Genomic DNA, 18,839 nt, shown 5'->3' with positions numbered 1-18,839 from the left:
ATTCAGTGATAAGGAGTTGCTAGAGGTCAAAGACACTACGTAAGAATAAAAAAAAAATTGTTAAAATATAGATCGGACAGTAATAATCTAAATTGTAGTCAAAGAGTTTTTACATCGCAACAAAATACAAGAGATTTTATTACATTATGTATATTTATTCTAGATTATAATATAATCGTTTCATATCCAATGGTACATATTGCAAACAGATATACTATTCCACAGACACGTAATTACATATATATATATATATATATATATATATATGTATATATATATATATATATATATATATATATATATATATATATATATATATATATATATATATATGTGTAGTAATCATGTCATGTCAGACATACAAACTAGAATCAGTCTGTGTCTTAGACTTCAGTTTAATCAATGACGCAATTATATCTAATAAATGTAAGAAATTCGTATCATTATACGGTTACAAATACAGTATATACTTGATCTATACATTGATGCATCACTATGTGAAATTTGGTAAGAATATTGCTTTGCCATTTAGACGTCAGCTAAGGATTTTACGAAATTCACCAGCAAGGATTCTGTTTTAAGGGGATATTCATAAAAAATGCAAATTTTCAAACTATACAGAATAATTTCATTAGCATTTTTATAATACGAAAGATTATACCCATAAAATACACCGTGACCCGCTCTAAGCAAACTGGGAACTTTATGTATTCATGTTATATGCTTATAATATTTAAAATTGTAAAAATAATTATTTTAATATCCGACCGAATTATTTTCTATGAAATTACAAATCGATAAAAGAGTATCGTATATGCAAACGAGTAGCCATGAGGTGCGTTGTTAAAAACAATAGGACCCCATACGTGGACAGTGTTACTTGAGGCCAGTACACTCGGACCTTACCGCAGAGGTCATGAACCTCACAGAGCAGTTGTATTTTACGCAATGTCAGAACACTTTCATATTAATGTTGTTGTTGTTACAGAGGTTGGAAACATTTTCCTTGTTGTTTGGTACTTCTGTGGAGTAAAATCTTTGGAAGAATTTATAAAAACTATATCAACCGAGAATAGGGCTTTTACGCACAGACTATTTAAAGTCGTAATTTAATTTTATAAATATATGCAGTAAAGTTACAAATTAACATTGAAAAAATGTATGCTGTGTAAAAGTTCGTATAAAATATTCATGGGATTTGCAGGTTGGTTAGTGTGGTTTTTACACGGCATAATTTTTCACTGATATCTAGTTTTAGCTTTTGTTCTATACTAGAATCTAGTGTGAATAATACGTCAATTTACTTCTCAAAGATATAAATAATTGTATAACACTTTTACAGTACACGGTACATGCCTGTACTTAAATAACTACTCGTGTATTCAACGAACTCCGAATTCTAATAAGCGATGAGAAAGAATTTAAAAATATAATATATATGTACAGATTTCCTGCATATATTTACAAACGAGGTGTCAAGTCGAGACGGTTAAATATAATTCCGTTCGTGTATAGCACAGTGCATTGACCTTTATCGAGCTAGGATGACCGTTGATAAACTATGTGACATTTTACATATGTTTTTAATATAGTCACTATATTATTCGCGATTTTGTAGTCGTGATCGCCCATTTGTCTATAACATTTCTCATAACAATTTTTAATAGATTTACTTTCGCATTTCTGCGAAAGATTAATGAAGACAGGGTAAAGTGTTTTTTTTTTATTTCTAGAAATCGATACGTCGAATGGGGCGTTCACCTGTCAGAAGTTCAGTTCAGCATAAGAAGTCAACCGTTCTTCATATAACCAGTCATACGTGACCTCTATAGGGATAAAGCTTCCATGACAATGACCCTAATTGCAGTACCAGTTTTTGCGTGATATTGCATAAATGTCACTTAAAAGTCGGATAAATGCAGTTTCTGTTTGTATAGGTAAAATGCATTCTTGATAAATGTAATATAATAAGCAATTAAGTACGGTCAAGCGTAGCGTGGGATTTCTACCTGCCAGGTTGACAAATGACCTTGTTGAGGTCAACGGAAGTCACTAGATGCAGGCCAGTTTCAGTCAGTCTTGTATGAAATCTCTGGTGAAGGCTTAAGCCTCTTCCAGCAGTAAGCGTCTTGAACTGAATAAAAAATTCTGATGATGATATATGTTATAGTTAAATAATATTTCTTACAAATAATATATCGACATGAACCAGCGTTGTAGTGAATCACAATTACAGATTCTTTTGTGATTCCATATTCGAATTTTGCGCAAGACTATCAAAAACTTGTATCGATTGGGGTCAGAGCTTGATTGATTATGGTCATCATTGTGGGCAGTGATCGATGATTTAACGTAGGTAAACTGTATCATTCATTATTTACGTCTTTTAAATGGTTGTTATTAGAAGGAGATTGTGCATTATTTTGTTATTGAAAATTGAATAGAGAATATATTAATGATAAAGTGTTACAAGGAATTAATTTTATACAATGATACGATTTACCAAAACAATACAAGTTAAGGATAGCAGAGAGACATAAACTAGATTTTTCGACTTATTTAAGATCTCATAAGTAAGAACTTACAGAAAAGTTTTGACAAAAAATTATTAATATGACAAATTTTCTATCGAAATATTCTATATCAACTAAGAGATCATCGCATAATAATAATTTGTTACTATATAATCATAGCTAAAATGATTCTCACAAAAACGAAATTCGTTAATAAATTTTAATTTAAGTGATCGTTTGAAATAAATTCAGAGTAATAGATATTATCGAAATTAAGATTACCTAAAACTTATCGGAAAGAAGAAGAAAAAGTTTATTGAAAATTAAATTTGTTTTGTAAAAATAACTACTTACTATTGTTTTGTAATAATTACATACATATAACAGTTTAACTATCTATTTCAAAAGAATTTTTGTTCTATATAATACAAACAAATTGAAAATATGTGTGTTTACACATTTATTACTTAGGAAACGATGTTTGCTAGTTTATGCCAACAAATGTTAATTGGATTTTTCGTAGAAAATATATTTTCAATAATACTAAACCAAATTTAAAGACGTAGTTTATTCAAAAAGTATCGCAAATTTTTAAATTTTGTGCACTACTTATATGCATAATTAGTTAAGTTAGACGTCTTATAATAGTCAATAAGGAGAACCATAATCGGCTCTTGCACCATGATATCATACCTGCTGACATACATTGGTAATTGTGCGCGAATATTTGGATATTTCCTCAGACCTGCTCCACTGTGATCTTTTGGTAGTCCACCAGTAGTCCACCAGTAGTAAAAGTCCACCATTATCATAAAGTTATAATGGAGGCACTAAACAAGATTAAGATATATTATTTTTATCAATGAATAGATGATCTTCCAAAAACACAAAATTCGCGGAACTCTTTGAACAGATCTCGCAAGCTGTGATTAAATATTAAATTAGCGGCATTGGTCCTTTTAAAAAATTGTGACCCTGTGTACAGTCATAAACCACTACCTAGAAATGAACCAAAAAAAAAAACAGTTTTACACGTGATATACCATATTACGTCATGTCGCCACTTTTAAAAAAGCCGCTGTGAACATATGCCATGAGCAATTTTTAATGGACGTACCGCATTAAAAGGTCAACAAGAAAAATGAACCTAACTCATCAATTATTAAAGTTCTGCGGTTTCACAGATCGAAAGGTAAAATAAAAAATTAAATATCCTGCACACGGTAAGAGCCAAATGTTATTTTTTACATATTTAGAAATAATAATGAAGTATTGCTATCTACAAAACACGTGTTCACAGATTTAGAAGGCAAAATGTTTAAAACATTTTTCTTAAAATAAAATCTACTTTATACTACATGCTGTCAAAAATTAGATTCACACAAATTATACATATTGAGGAGAACATTTAACAATAAAATTGACGTTGAAAGAATTTCAAAAAGCACGTAAAGAGGTACTAACTAAATTTATATTTAAATATAAAACCTTGAGGACATAAGTAAAAAGATTTAAAAGAAAGATAATTTGCGATATTTGTTGTTTAGATAAATTCGATTTAATTTCACATTTGCATACGTAACCATCCAATTAGGAACGTCGCTTTAAAATCAGCCAAAAACATTAATTCACTAATAATCGTTATCAGATTAATTAATTGAAACGGCTTTTTTAATTTTTATAAGTGATTGACTGGAGGTCTTTCGAATTCTTTTATGTTATAGAATGGGAGTGCCTTGCTCCAGAAGATGCCCTTTACAGCAAAAACTGATATCGGCAAAGTATTCCAATACTTTGCGGTAGGTATTGTAAAACATGTAATACATCTTTTCGTCTGTAATATCTGTAGATGCAGGTCTTTAAACAGTGTGTGTTACCGGTAATGACATAAGGATCTGAGATGTGGTCGTTTACTGTGTGCCTCATAAGAAAGGGCAAAGTCACTCAGGGAGCAATGTAGAGTGTAATGCTCGTAGCATCGTCATGAGATCTTATGAGATAGTATAAATGGTTCGTCTGAAGAGGCTGTGGGTGGAACACATCGCTTGTGCAATGGACGGCCGTTGAGATCAAACAATTCTCGAGTATCGAACACAAGCAAGGCAAGAGTCTATCGATTGACATGATAACGTATAGTAATTACGGATTAATTTGAATATTTCTTTAAAGAACTTACCTTAGTGTTAAGAGAGTGTGTGGAGAAAAAGGAACATAAAAGTACGACGGTAGACAGCCAATGGGCCGACACGTGTGGTGTCGTCTCCATGATGCAACTGAAAAAAAAAAACAAATATTATTTTTACGTACATAGAATGCGCAGATTTGTTAATGCTAGTAAATCGAATGCCTAGATATGATGAGTACACTCTTTTAAAATTAATAAATAAAATGCATAAAAATATTATTATGTAGTATATATTCCTATGTCCAGCAGTAAACCTCATATGGCTAAAATAATGATGATGGTGATAAAGGTGATGTATTATAATCCACAACGAAATAATCAAAGTAATAAAAGTGACACATTCCGTTTTATGTAATATTTTATATAATCTGTATGTGAAGAGATCTTTTTTAACGTTCAAAAATGCTGGTCGCATATCCGAACGCTCCGTGAAGTGACAGGTGCCCCAAAGAGAGCACCTCGGCTTTTACTTACTCGAAACGTCTATAACATTTTAATATAAATAAACCTGGAAAAACTTTTGTGTATCAAGATGAGAAGCGTAGTTTTTATGTTGAAATATTGTAGAACACTGCATTTGATATGGCACATTGTAAAGGTCACCAATGTTCGGTTTTGTCGAGCGTTGTCTTCATCGCACTGTGCCTCAATAGCTTAGGATCTCTCTGTATATAGAGTAGTTCATGTTCTTTATAATAAATCTGATGCGCCAAATCAAATGCCGAGATATAGTACCCTTATCTAAATAGATTGAAGATTTGACATTATTATGTCTCTCTCTACGCTTCATGGTAACTCTTTTGTGGGCAACTTTGAACGGTGTTACAATACACTAAAATTTAATGACTTCGAATTTTCATGTTATAAATTATTGAAGTTCAATAAAAAAAAAACTTGTGCAAAAACCTAAAATAATGTGAAAGATTCTTTATTGATAATAAAGTTTGGGAATGAGTTGCTCTACTGCTGTATTAATAATATTTTAAAAGTGACCTCAAAAAACCCGAATGTGTTTGTTGTAAGCCCTTTGCAGATGATTGCGCGTTTGGAACTATAGAAGCTTTAAGTTGAAGAATACCTGCAGCAGAGACTTCAATGTGATTTAAAATTCTAGGTATTGCATTGTATGTTCACTGTAAATTATTCTCTATCGATATTAATGTTAATAAATGTATATTGTCGATAGCAGTGAATTTTTTACTAGCTTGTATTTATTCATAAATGTTATACTTTCTGTTATATAATCCGGATTAATTGCTCTTAAAGTTATAGATAAGAACTTTCTGGTATAAAAATTAATCATTACAAATGCGAACATTAGAATAATCTTCACTACATCGACACTTAAATATAATGTAAACAAATAAAATGCATGTATAGCGGGTCGATGTACGGGGTACAAAAGGACAACGTCTCTTCTCAGAAATGGTCGGTACGAAATATTAATAAAGCTCTGCTTTGCCTCCCATTTAGTTTCCGCGTTGGTGAGCACGACCGGTCGAATGCTACCAGAGGAAAAAACACATTTTGTTAATAATTAATATTCAAATAGGTTTCCTTTCATTCATGTCATAGAGTGTTATCTTTATAATTAAGAACGATTCTTTTAATAGTCAATAATTCTAAATCTTATTAATATGGTCACTGATTAATCTGACCGGTTTTTGAAAGGTCCTTCACCTATTTTTAATTAGAACAATAATATATTAAGTAATTATTTATATGCAGACAATGGCAGATGCAGTAAATCTTACTTAGTAATATTAAAATATCTACACGACGTATTGATGATTAAAAAGAAAATAAAAAATATGAACAAATTATAAGATCTTTCGATTGATTACATGAACATGTTCTCATCATCACTTAAAAAATTTTAGTAATATAATTTTTATGAACAAACTAAGTAATTTCTACCTTATGCCATATCTATATAAACGTAACATACTTTACAACTTTAGATGTAGTTAGAAAATATTGCGCATATCTATTTATTTATTTTAATTAGGCTCGACTACAGCAAAATCTTACACGTATTTTCACAAATGTCATTTAATTCGCAATACATTTTTAATAACATATTATTTATGCCACATAATTTAAGATATTATATAATAATTGTGACACATACATGACAAATACGAGAAATAAAAATTAGCTCGTAACACCTAACTAGCGTTTTCGAAAAGTTAACAAATTCTTCATAGGTTCAGATTTAGTGTACAAATATATTATAAAATTCGACAAGATATCTTTAATCTTCGTTTTCTTAATTTTAAATTTTAAATTAATAGTATATCAGTGAATAAATCTTATTATAACATTCAAGATTTTTTAGTTTGTTGACTTATTTACATGATTTATATTATAATGTACATATGAAAAATTGTTAGACTTCATTTAAATAAGCAACTGTTGAATTTTTGGACTGCTCCTCCCAGCAGATCAGTGTTTCAAGCCGGCGGTAGCTTACTACTTATATATTGTACTTGTATCGACGATTCAAAAACGCACATAAATGCCTAATTGAACAAAGGTTTTTCAAATTTGGATTTATAGAAGAATAATTTGAAACATTAGATTTATTTCATAACAAAAACATTATGTGTTTTAATATCACGCTGTAAATACTTAGTGGTGCATTTAAACTTGTTACTTATTAACAATAGTAAAGAAATTTTGATATTACACGTTATACATCATAAATATTTTAATAATTTAAAAAAATGTTATCTTTCCTTAAATTAACATAAAGATTAATATGAGATACCAATTATTCATTACTAAATACACATCAGGTTGATGTGGAAAAATAGAATTTAGCAGCGTTCAATAACAATACTACAATTGCAAAAATTTTAATTACTAATGCTGTAGTAATAAAAAAAACATTTATTTATGTATTACTTGTATCATCTCTCTGAGATGAAGGATTGAATAAAATAATAAGTATGTTTGTAATATAAAAAAACGTTAAAGTGTACACTAGACCTTAGCAACAGTTATACAATAAAAGATAATCTTTAAACACTTTTTTTCAATAGAAGAAAGCCGAAATCTCAGAAATGGAATGCTACCCATTGTTTTTAAAAACTAAATCCTGTGTACTATAACGCTAGTGCTACGATAAGGATTAGATAGTTGGTATTGTTATCTTAATAACTAGTTGCTATAGATTTCGAACTCCACACATGGATCTGTAGTTAAGCGTGGCCTTAATACTCATTTAGATGATGAGAGAGATCTACAACTATTGAACGAAAAATATATCACGTATCCAACACTGTATAAAGTTCTTATTAAAACCTTCATAAATTATAATGCTCTTAAACTTTGTATTAAATAACTGGCCGCATACGAACGAAAATAATAAATGGGTCAAATAATAAACACGTACTAAATCGTTTTCTTAAAAAGAAAAAAACTGTAGAAATGCAAACATAAAAACGGTTATTACCACCAAGAATGTCAAAGCGCCATAAAAGGCAGTTTAGTGTTTTTTTTTTGTAATAAAATGTGTATACATTGTTTACGTATCGTCACGCGGTCGTTACGGAGATATTAAATGCATCGATCGCGTCGTTAATTGATTGCCGCCCCACACATTCGATCGCGGAAGTCTCGCCTCATCCGCGCATGTCAATTGCACCAATATACCGTACAAATAAATTATTCATTATCCATCGGCGTTTATCTTTCTGAAGAAAGAAGCGGTACACCCAATTAACGAGATTTAAGAGGCAGTGTACGTTTGTGTAAATTTGTATTTGCGTAATTTATATTGCTCGGTCAATTAGTAATGCACCGGATGGAGGCGCAGTGTTCCCGTTACGAGAATCGATCGGAGAAAAATTTAATACAGCTTTCGCATATGAAACATACATTTAAAAATACATAAATTAACACTATAGAAGGTTACGCATAATTTTACTAAACGTAACTACTATTGAGGAATTAAAAATTTATAAAAGTTCAGAATGCAGTAAAATCTCTTATATTATTACAGCGCACTATTATGATAGAATATATATATTTTTTCCATTTAATGCTCTTTCAATCATCTTTTTTTTTGGATAGGGACCTTCCTGTTTCCACCTTCTCTCCCTTATTCCTCAATTTCTCTCTTTCTTTCCTATTTCATCTTTCATATTTTCTATCATTCTCCCATCATTTATTTATACATTCACGAATCGCCTCCTGTACCTTGCTAAATTTCTTATTACACGCTTTTGTTATGCTTAATTACATTATTTATTACTTTGTAACAAAACCATAAGAAAGTGTGGCGGCTCTCTTTTTCTTCCAAAAGGGAAACGATGTTTCCACCGGCAATGCTCTTACCCATTTCCATTCCAAAAGCCACTCTAAGCTCTCCATATATGGGACAGCAAGTAATTGCGTGCACCACGGTCTAGTCCACTGCTGGGTCAAAAACTCTGTTTAAACTTAAGATACAATACATATTATATTGCTACCAAAACAATCGTTTTTAGAATAGTGGGATGTGGTATGCTGAGGGTGAGGAAACCTAAGCATGAACACTACCGTCGCGAGCATTGGTGATTGACGGAATAGAGCGGTCTAGACTCCGCAAAAAAAGCCGCGCAAATCTGAGCCGTGATACTAATACAGCAGAAGGATGCCAATCGTAATATGAATGCCTTTGAGGGCCTAGTTTAGTTTTCTATACTTGCGTGTCGAATACAGTACCAGTTTGGAAGATACTTCTAATCTAAGCGCTGAACTCGATTCGAGTGACAGTTCGAGTAGAGCTTATCTTTTGTTCTCTCCTTATTTTTTCATGGTCCCCGTTATTGGTGGCCTCTCGTTCACCCCTAGCTTATTGTGGGAACGGGACTTTTATATGTTTAATAAACTTTTCATGTATCTTTATTTCCGCTATCTTCTCCTTGTTCCTTATCACTCCGTGAAGCAACCGCGTAAGTGACCCACATAGACCCCTGCTTTTTCTCGGGTATTTTAATAGTTGAAATTGCAGAGGGTCATATCCTACGCAGAACTAATGGCTGCTGGAAACTTAAGTTTTTATAGTAAGGAGTTCTCTTATGTATGACGCACATTACAACGAGTGCGAACTTTTACATTAGGACGTACCAGTACGTCGCGCCTGGAGAACTTGACTTTATATTCTTTTATTTAAGCTTTAAATAAATTAAAAAGATATGAGATATATGAATTTATGTCTCTATATGCATATATAATGTTGAATTTACGGGTTCTTATACACCTATCTTAATAAAATAGAGTTTTAAGAAAAAGACATTTATTTTAAAACGATCTTGTTTATATATAATATCTTAAATAATTTAAATATATCATTCTTCAGAATATAACATACTCATTTACGTATGTTTTTTAACCATTATCAGAAAATATACACCTTTATTTCCTGTTAACAGTTATTTTATATACATACAAATCTAGGGCTACTTTTTCAACTAGACGAATATGTTACTGGTTTCGTGGCTTTACTCGTAAATGTCTAAGATATTTTCTTTATTATAATTTCTTTATTATTTAAAAATAACTGTCTTAATAAGATGTCTAATTAAAATAACTATTTCTTAACAAATTTGTAACAGTTTGACAATTGGTCTAAAGCAAGAAAGAAAACAATCAATTATTACAATAATTACTAAAAATAATTACTACAAATAACATCCATATTTTTCAGTTAAGATTTATTGTGTTTATTGTTCTTCTCTTGTTCCACAGTGATATGAGGAGATCCGCAGAAAAATCAAGGTCACTGACGTAGCTCGAAGAATTGCTTGTCTGCAATGGCAATGAGCGAGCAGATCGCTCGTGCAACTCATGGCTGTTAGGGATGAAAGGTTATTGAATGGCAACCACGAGTCGATAGACGCGACGTAGGTAGACCCTCAACTAGATCTTTGGTGAAAGCCATTGTGTCACAATGAGCTTTTGTGGACTATTATGATGATGATGGTTCAAATGTTCATTTCTACTCGTCATTCTCTAATAAAGAAATTCCTAGTCACAGTTTAAAAAGATTTATAGATAGGAAGCGATCGAATTAAATCATTTTATTATACGTTCTAAAATTAAGTTACACATTTGCCTTGGCGTCAAAATTGATTGTGACGTTTTGTGTCATTTACATTCAGTAGTTTTTAATTTAATAAATTAATATTTAAATATTAAACAAACATAAAAACATTTTTACATTTTAATGTTGCACTAGATTGAAGCTGCCGGAAAATATAAAATAAGGTCTTTATACTAATTTTATTTGGTATCAAAACATTTGAAATAAAAATGGTCATAGCATATTTTTAATGCACGCTAATCATTGTACCTCAAGTATTAATAGCTTAAAATATTAATTTATTTAGCTCCACCAGCTATAGTTATAAAAATATTGTAATTTAACACAAAAAAAAACTCAGGCCTATGGACAGGCACCTTTATTTAGTATATAAATGGATACAGTCAATAAATTTATCATAAAATACGGCCCGATTAAACTAAATTAAAATTTCAGACCATCGTATATAATGTAATTATCATTTATACCAGTTTCTAACATCTGTAATTTAGAATTAGAGATACATAAATAAAAACTAAGCCAATAGAAATTATTAACAGTTATTTCAACATATCAAAATCCACTATTTACACAGTCCTTCATAATATTGAAACATGATTGTTAAGAAATATGTCGCCATATTAATAGCGGAAGTATTTTTAGAACCATTTACCTCGTCGAAAATTAAAAATATTTATGCATAACTTATTTGACATTACAGTTATAATTTGCGTACTAAATAATTTTCATTTAATTGATTAGTATGTATTGTAAACGTTACTTTATCGTCTCCAAACTGCTCCGTACAGCCGCGCAACAAAACGGAAATGCCTTTTGAATGCACATTCGAATTTTAAAATTCGACCAAAAGTTTTAATGCTCGTTATTACTTATGTTTGGAATGTATTACTTGCACAGCTGGCGTTACTTCAAGTTCATGGCCATTAGGAATTTATTATATATAAAATATATGTATATACATATATATGTAATATCATCTCGTCAACATAAGTTTAAAAATTCTTGAAAAAATATTCATTTAAGTCACTAGTCTTTTAACTATATTCTATACCTTTTAACACGGTAGCCTTATTTAGCTGTTTCATTAGTGGCCAGACACATTTAGTCAATAATTCTTGCGCATCAATGAATTGTCACTTTTTTCAGTTTTAATGATAATATAACTATAGCAGTGGCGCATTGAGGTTAAAGCTCTTTATAAAATGGTGCAGCTAAATCGTAGAAATGCGGCTTAATGAAAAGACCTTTAAAATAGTTTAGTACTAGTTAAATATAACAAAACAATTAATTACAGTAAACTTTCTTTCTTTATTTTTAATTATTTATGCCAGATATAAGGTAAGAGGAAAAACCGCATAATTTTCTTACGACGATACTGAATACCATAGAAAAACAGCGTATTGTCTACCTTATTTTATATAACTTTATGTTCATTCCCGTGTTTTTACGCTTCTAAAGGGCTCTTTAATATCAACAATTATTTCAGTCATAGGACCTTAACTTTTGCACATGGGCTTCCCTAAAAGATTTCCAATAACACTGGCTCGAAGCAGCCAATAACTAGCGCCTTACAACAACCTTAATTATGAAGTCTGTCTTACTTTTGGGTGAACGTTTTACTTTGTCCTTTCATATTTCCGGCTCCACTCCGGAACCTTAAAATACAATGGCTACCTCAAACATACTCTTACATATGTCTTGTTTCTTTTAAGGTCAATGTAATGACAATCTTTGCTTTGAACCCAAATTGAAACATGTGATCAACAGCGAATAACAAAAGAAGTTCCTATATGAACATTAACAAAATGAAATGATACATGGTTTACATTATAGACATTATACATTATTATAATGTTTGTAAACGCATAACACTCGCTACGAATTTTTGCTCTAAACAGTATGAAATACCAAACATTTAGTTTCTTGTTAAATATTCAAAGATTGCGAAGCAACAAACGAAGACTAACACCATGCCTTAGTACGATAAACTAACATTATATCAAACAAGACAAGCTCCGTTATATCACTGCGGCACTCCGTCGGCCATTGATTTCTCGGCGGGAGATTTCATCAGAAACAAATAAAACATTGTGATATTACAACAACGCAGCCCGGGACCGTGCGAACAGACGGACTCTGTTGCGAAACCGCTTACATCCGATTTTGCGAAATGTCCAATTTCGCTTGGGATGACGTCTTTTTGGGGTTTTGTAAGATTGAGCCGGCGCTGTGAAAACTTTTCAAATTATCGTTGTTTAAATTGATATTGTTTTCACAAGTTTTGTTTGTAAAACGTTAAAGAAAGCGAATGAAATCAAGTCCACGAAACGATGGTGTAGATAAGGAAATAATAATAATTATAATATTCTTTTAACTTTAAATGGTTTTATAATAAACTTCCGTTCAATTCATCTTATGATTTTGGTTACAAGTAATTTATTCCATATACATTATATTTAAGCATCCTCTTTTAAAGGACATACATTTGCTCCGACCTTTTACTTGTTCTTTTACATCATGTCGGTTTTATTCAACTGATTTATATTTATTTTTGTTTTTTAGAATACTTACATCGTGATTAAATATTTTTATAGATCATAAATATGAGAAGGCAATTTAAAAGTTTTCACAACAATAAAGACAGGACAAAACAAAGTTTATTAATTATTTTAAAAATTTCACCAACACTAACTTGTCAAAACTATTCATATTGTATATACAAATGTAAATATATATATATACTAAACTCAATAAAAATTTACGCCAGTCACATAATAATATTAGAAATCAAAATACGCGAAGAATTTGGTTTTTTGTAAAAAAAATTACCAATTTTATAAACTTGCGTATAATAAAGTAATTCCATGCACAATGAACTTTGAAGGTCTTCCTTTTTTAAAATCAAATCGTATATCTCGGTGAACCACGTAATTTCCCCTCCGCATTCGTTTTTTAAAAATCGAAGACACCTTTTTAATATTAAACGACAGATATTTTCAAAGCTTACTTAATGTTGTATAAAACACTTTTATCGGTTTATATATAATAAAGTTTTTTTTTCTTTTCAGGCTCGTGCATCGTCAGTGTTGGAATTAAGGAGAGAATTTGCGGTTTTTCTTTTTTTTACGATTCGAGGTCGCATTCCTCGTAAAGAGATGGCGAACTACGGCTACCACATCAGTAATTTATTTTCTTCTCTCTATTTATTTTATACGAGTTTTTATGTTACCGATTCGTACAAGACATTTGGTTTTTTATTAATTTATCTATATTATCCACTTAGGATAATTGTAGCACGCAGCAATGCCATCAGGGCCTAATTTTCTTTTATAGAGACATCCTTAAACCTAAAACTATGATGGTTCTAAAGGATCCCTGATCAGAGAAGAATTCACAACAAACTCAGGCGGGTTTTTGTTTAATTGTTTTTCATAATATCCTTAATACAGAAGTAAAACAATTTATACTTTAGTATTAAAAAATCGTCAATACTGTAATTGATTCAATTAGGACGCAATTCATTTTACTGTAATAACTTTTTTTATTTTAGTAATACATATTGCGTTAATTATGTCCTTTAAATATTTCATTACCTTTGTGTGATAATTCAAATTATATGAAGAATGAGTTATAATGAAAATAATCTATAAGTATTAACATTAATAACTTTAGGAATCTATCAAAAGTTTAATCGTCGCGTTGTGAATTGTGATATTTGTGTATACTTGTTATTTATACAACAGCTTTTTAGTTTCATTATAAAGAATTTTTAAGACACAAGTAAATGACATATGCACGAAAATTAGAAATCTTAAATAGAAGTGGGCGTTATGTATGTAGAATGCCGTATGGTACATGGGTCAGGAAACTCATGGTGCGAATACCACTAAAAAAAATAGACCAAAAAGAAGATGGGAAGATACTTGTACAGAAATTTGCAGTCCAATGTAGAGGAGAGAAACAAGAAATATAATGATGAATAAAATATTATTACGCTATATAAATAGGAATAAAAGGAAATTGTCCTCAGATTACAGAAACTTGGTTACACATACACATGTATGCAAATAAATACCCGAGCCTACTAAATAACAGAACGCGGCGGCGAAAAGAAATAATCAGACTTATACTTCAAGGGCGATCTTGAGACGTAAAGCTGAAAAAATTGTGGCTTTACGTTTGCGATGGTTGACACTTTCTTTACAGACCATTGTAAAGTAAAAGAATCAATTTTAATATTTCTTTTTTACTTATTCTTTTCATTTCTCGGAGTATTTTTGTAGTGCTGTACATACATTGAGAATGCCCGAATTTATAACAAACTTATAGCCGTTTTATTTATTTTTTTATTTATTAGCGTAATAATATTTAGAGCTTCGTACGCCTACAGTAGGCGACATTATTTTTATACTATCTTATACGAAACAAATGTAAACTTATGTTGTCTTTTTTGAGGTAAATAAATAAGTGTAATTAGTTAAACAAGATATTATATATGTGTAACATCGTCTGCCGAACACTTCTTTTATAATATGGCTTTGTTAACAGACCGACTAAAGAGGTTTTAATCAACGAAGTGAACAGAACGAGACACTGACATGGATATTTTTTTAAAGACAATGTATAAGTGGAACGCAGTGAAGCTTTTCGTTTGAGAGATTATATTTTAACACCAAACCGATGCATGTTAAAAGACTTGAAATAAATGCTGATTATTTAGTTCACTGTTTTAACATCAATTTGTGAATACATTACATCGACTCACTAATGAAAAGATTCGTAAACGAATAAAAGTAACCGATTTGAAGTTGCACTGGGCAGTCAATATAGCGCACAGAACAGATGGCCGCTGGTGAAACGTCTGCGCATGCGGTTGACAGACGACTTTGTTACGATCGTGGCTGCAGCAGGCCGCTTCCAACTGGTCTTACTTACGAAATATATGAGAATAAATTTGCTTTGTCTAGCAGTGAACATACTACAACTGAATTGGTGATGATAATGTAAACATGATTCATTAGTCCTCAACGCATTATCCTCCTTATTGCTGAGACCCATGGATTGACATTCTCTGGAAACTTGTTTGTTAGCAGTAGGAAATTTATGTTATAAATGCCCAAAGTGTAAATTGTATATAAGACTTTATCCCGAAAATCGAATCAGTGACCTAAAATCTCAGTTCTCCACCGCTGAGCAGAGCAGTAGTAAGATACGCAGAGGACGCAGCCATCCATTCTCTGAAAATTTGTTTATATGCAATGACACACTTATATAATTAACGCACAAATTTTAATTGTATATAAGACGTTTGTTCCGCATGTTTCATTACTCTACCGCTCGGCCCTCACTGCTTATTCCATTTATATATATTCCTTAACTATCCTATATCATTTATAGATATATATAGTGAAAAAAAACTAACTCAGATTGTTGTGTAGATAAAGGTTACGATTATATATCTTTCGTAATAAGAATTTAAAATTAAAATCAAAATTCAATGCGAACACTTGCTTTCGATCCGGCATAAATATTTTACTTTATGAATATCTGTTTATAACAAAATATCAAAAACTTACTTTTAAATAATATTTGATCTTTAATGATCTCATAGTATATGGCGTTGATAATATGATTAACGACTTGTTTTATTGAAATACAAACTCGCAGAATTTACTCCAAAACACGTTATACGTATAGTGATCATTTTACTTAAAAAAGCTTCTAAAACAATATTATTTTATCAGCACTCGAAAATTAAATGATAAATTTAAATATTACATTAAATTTACCCCTACACTTCCTATGTAATGTCATGCGTTTATAAAAACAAATACACGAAGTTATGAATAATAGTTATTGATGAAAAAACTTGATTTTTCTGTCAAAGTTCGAATATTTCATTAAACATTTGATAAAATAAAGATTTTACTATTAAAAATGAGGTAACCAATGAGAGGTTACTTTTATGATTTCAAGCATTTGATACAAAAGTGACATGTCGGTATTGCGTGTTTGAATTTAAACACAATTTCACTGATCATCCATTGACGGTCTTCAGGGTCATAATTTAAAATCAGTGTTTGCCTATTGGATTATTTTAGTTACAGAATCATGGCCTGTTTCATACTGCTGCGACATATAAATTGTAATCATAAATATTACACGTAAATATTATAATTAATTATAACATTTCAGCGTTTTTGTCTTAATTTTATCATGTTCTATTTGAAAGTAGCTTTTTATCATAAAAATGAAAACTGTCCACAGTTTTGATATACAGTCATGATATTTTATGGTTACAGTTATTTATATGTGTAATTGTGTGTTATTATAGTGTGAAATAATACTCAGCTATTAATTTAAATAGGTGAACAATACTGTTCATATTATGATTTAAATTTGATGTCAAAAGGAAAAATTGTTATAATATAATTTCCACAAAATATGCAATACATAATAAAAAAAAATACAAAATGTGTGAGGAAATCATAAAGGATACCATAACTAAATGGATGATAAAATGTCAACGATGGTTATGTAGACGTAAATTTAATGGCGAAAATACGACAAGTTGTAAAACTATACAACATAAAATTTAAGAAGAAAGAGTCCATAAAAATGTACAAACACCAGAAGTTTTTATACATAAGGCGTAAACGTAAACGTTTTTCTTAAGTTTTCATATTTTTAAAGTAGCGATTTTGAAACGATTTACGCGGAACAAATTGAACTGTATTAGCTAAGAATTTTTCTCTAAACGGTCACTTATTTTAAAATTTTTGCTCGACCTATCAAAGTAAACCTCCGTTCATTCATATTTAAACATTGTATCATCACAGGTGGTCCCATATCTTCTTACATCGTTATCAATAAGAGATTTAGGATTACGATTTTTTTAAATTACTTTAAAAATACTTTCATACGCGATCTCTAAAAAAAATTTCGAAATATAAAAAAAATTCTTGTGTACACGCAACCAAACAAATTGTGGATTTGCGACGCATAATTTTAGTTTTCGAATGAAACCAGGTTTCGGTACATTTGAATAACAATAAGAGTACAGGACAGGGAGAGTATTGTGCACACTTGCACTGCCCGAAACTCAAGTGGAGTCAACACTTTATGCCCCCCGCCGTTCGGCGCGAGCGTTAAACGGTTTTTGACCCGTTGATAAAAATCCAAGTGTCCTGTCCTCTGAAATTGGCCTTCCCGTTATGTAATAATGGTGACGCGAAATTCATTAAGATCATGTACGTTCACGGTACTTATGTATGTTAGTATATAGATACGTTTCCCGGCGGCCGGCGCGCAAAGGCGACGGGCCATACGACTTAATTTAAATTCGATTCTTTATAGCGATACAGCGGCCCCGATTTACGATATGAAGGCCAGTTTGCGCGCGTAATGTGCGACTGCGTCCCGTGGTTATCTTGAGTGGCGTCGTTTTACCGGAGTCAGGAGGTTTTTCGTGTTGCCGAACATTAGATAACGCTGATCGCGAACTTGCTCGTAAAATATAATTTGGGGAGTTTAAATTATATTCGCTTTCGTAAGACCGTTAAAAGAAAGCGACGGCTACGTTTTAGATTCAGAGCACAAAAATTGAAAGCCTACCCGCATATACGTATACCAGTCGCGGGAGCATGTGAAAACGTCGCGTGTACGGAATTCCTAATTTTTTTCGTCTGTTGTATGATATCCCGGTGAACTTTCTTTTGTTTATATAGTCTATTGTAAATGACTCAATCGTATTTTATGTGTGAAAGTGTTTGTCTGATTTGATAATGCTTAGTGCGAACACACTTAGATCCTGTACCCATTTTAAATTAATCTCAATTCCCTCTTAAATTACAGACATTAACAATTATTAAAACTTGTGTTAACGGGATTCAATCACTAGAACAATATGTACATAACGTTTTAGTATACAATGGATTTCTCATGTTTTACTAATATTTAGATATTCGTTTAATATTATTTTTTGTTTTCTTCGGTTACTCGTATTAAGGCTTAGATATAAGCTAGCACAATTATAGCTAGGGATGTGTAG

General features: G+C 31.0%; 1 protein-coding gene across 1 annotated transcript in view; it reads right to left on the bottom strand.

Annotated features, from left to right (window-relative positions):
* Positions 1-18,839, bottom strand: part of sona (sol narae) — a 166,646-nt gene that overhangs the window by 88,625 nt on the left and 59,182 nt on the right. The window contains exon 2 of the mRNA XM_068768851.1: positions 4,690-4,786. Coding sequence (XP_068624952.1) covers positions 4,690-4,779 — 90 coding nt within the window. The 5' untranslated portion in view covers positions 4,780-4,786. The remainder of the gene's footprint in view (positions 1-4,689; positions 4,787-18,839) is intronic.

The sequence above is a fragment of the Battus philenor genome, unplaced genomic scaffold, assembly GCF_028537555.1.
Source record: "Battus philenor isolate CCGP_79_NKW_IND1 unplaced genomic scaffold, ilBatPhil1.0.hap1 SCAF_27, whole genome shotgun sequence".
Lineage (NCBI taxonomy): Eukaryota > Metazoa > Arthropoda > Insecta > Lepidoptera > Papilionidae > Battus > Battus philenor.
Note: the sequence above shows the minus strand (reverse complement) of the source record. Positions and strands in the feature narration are given on the sequence as shown.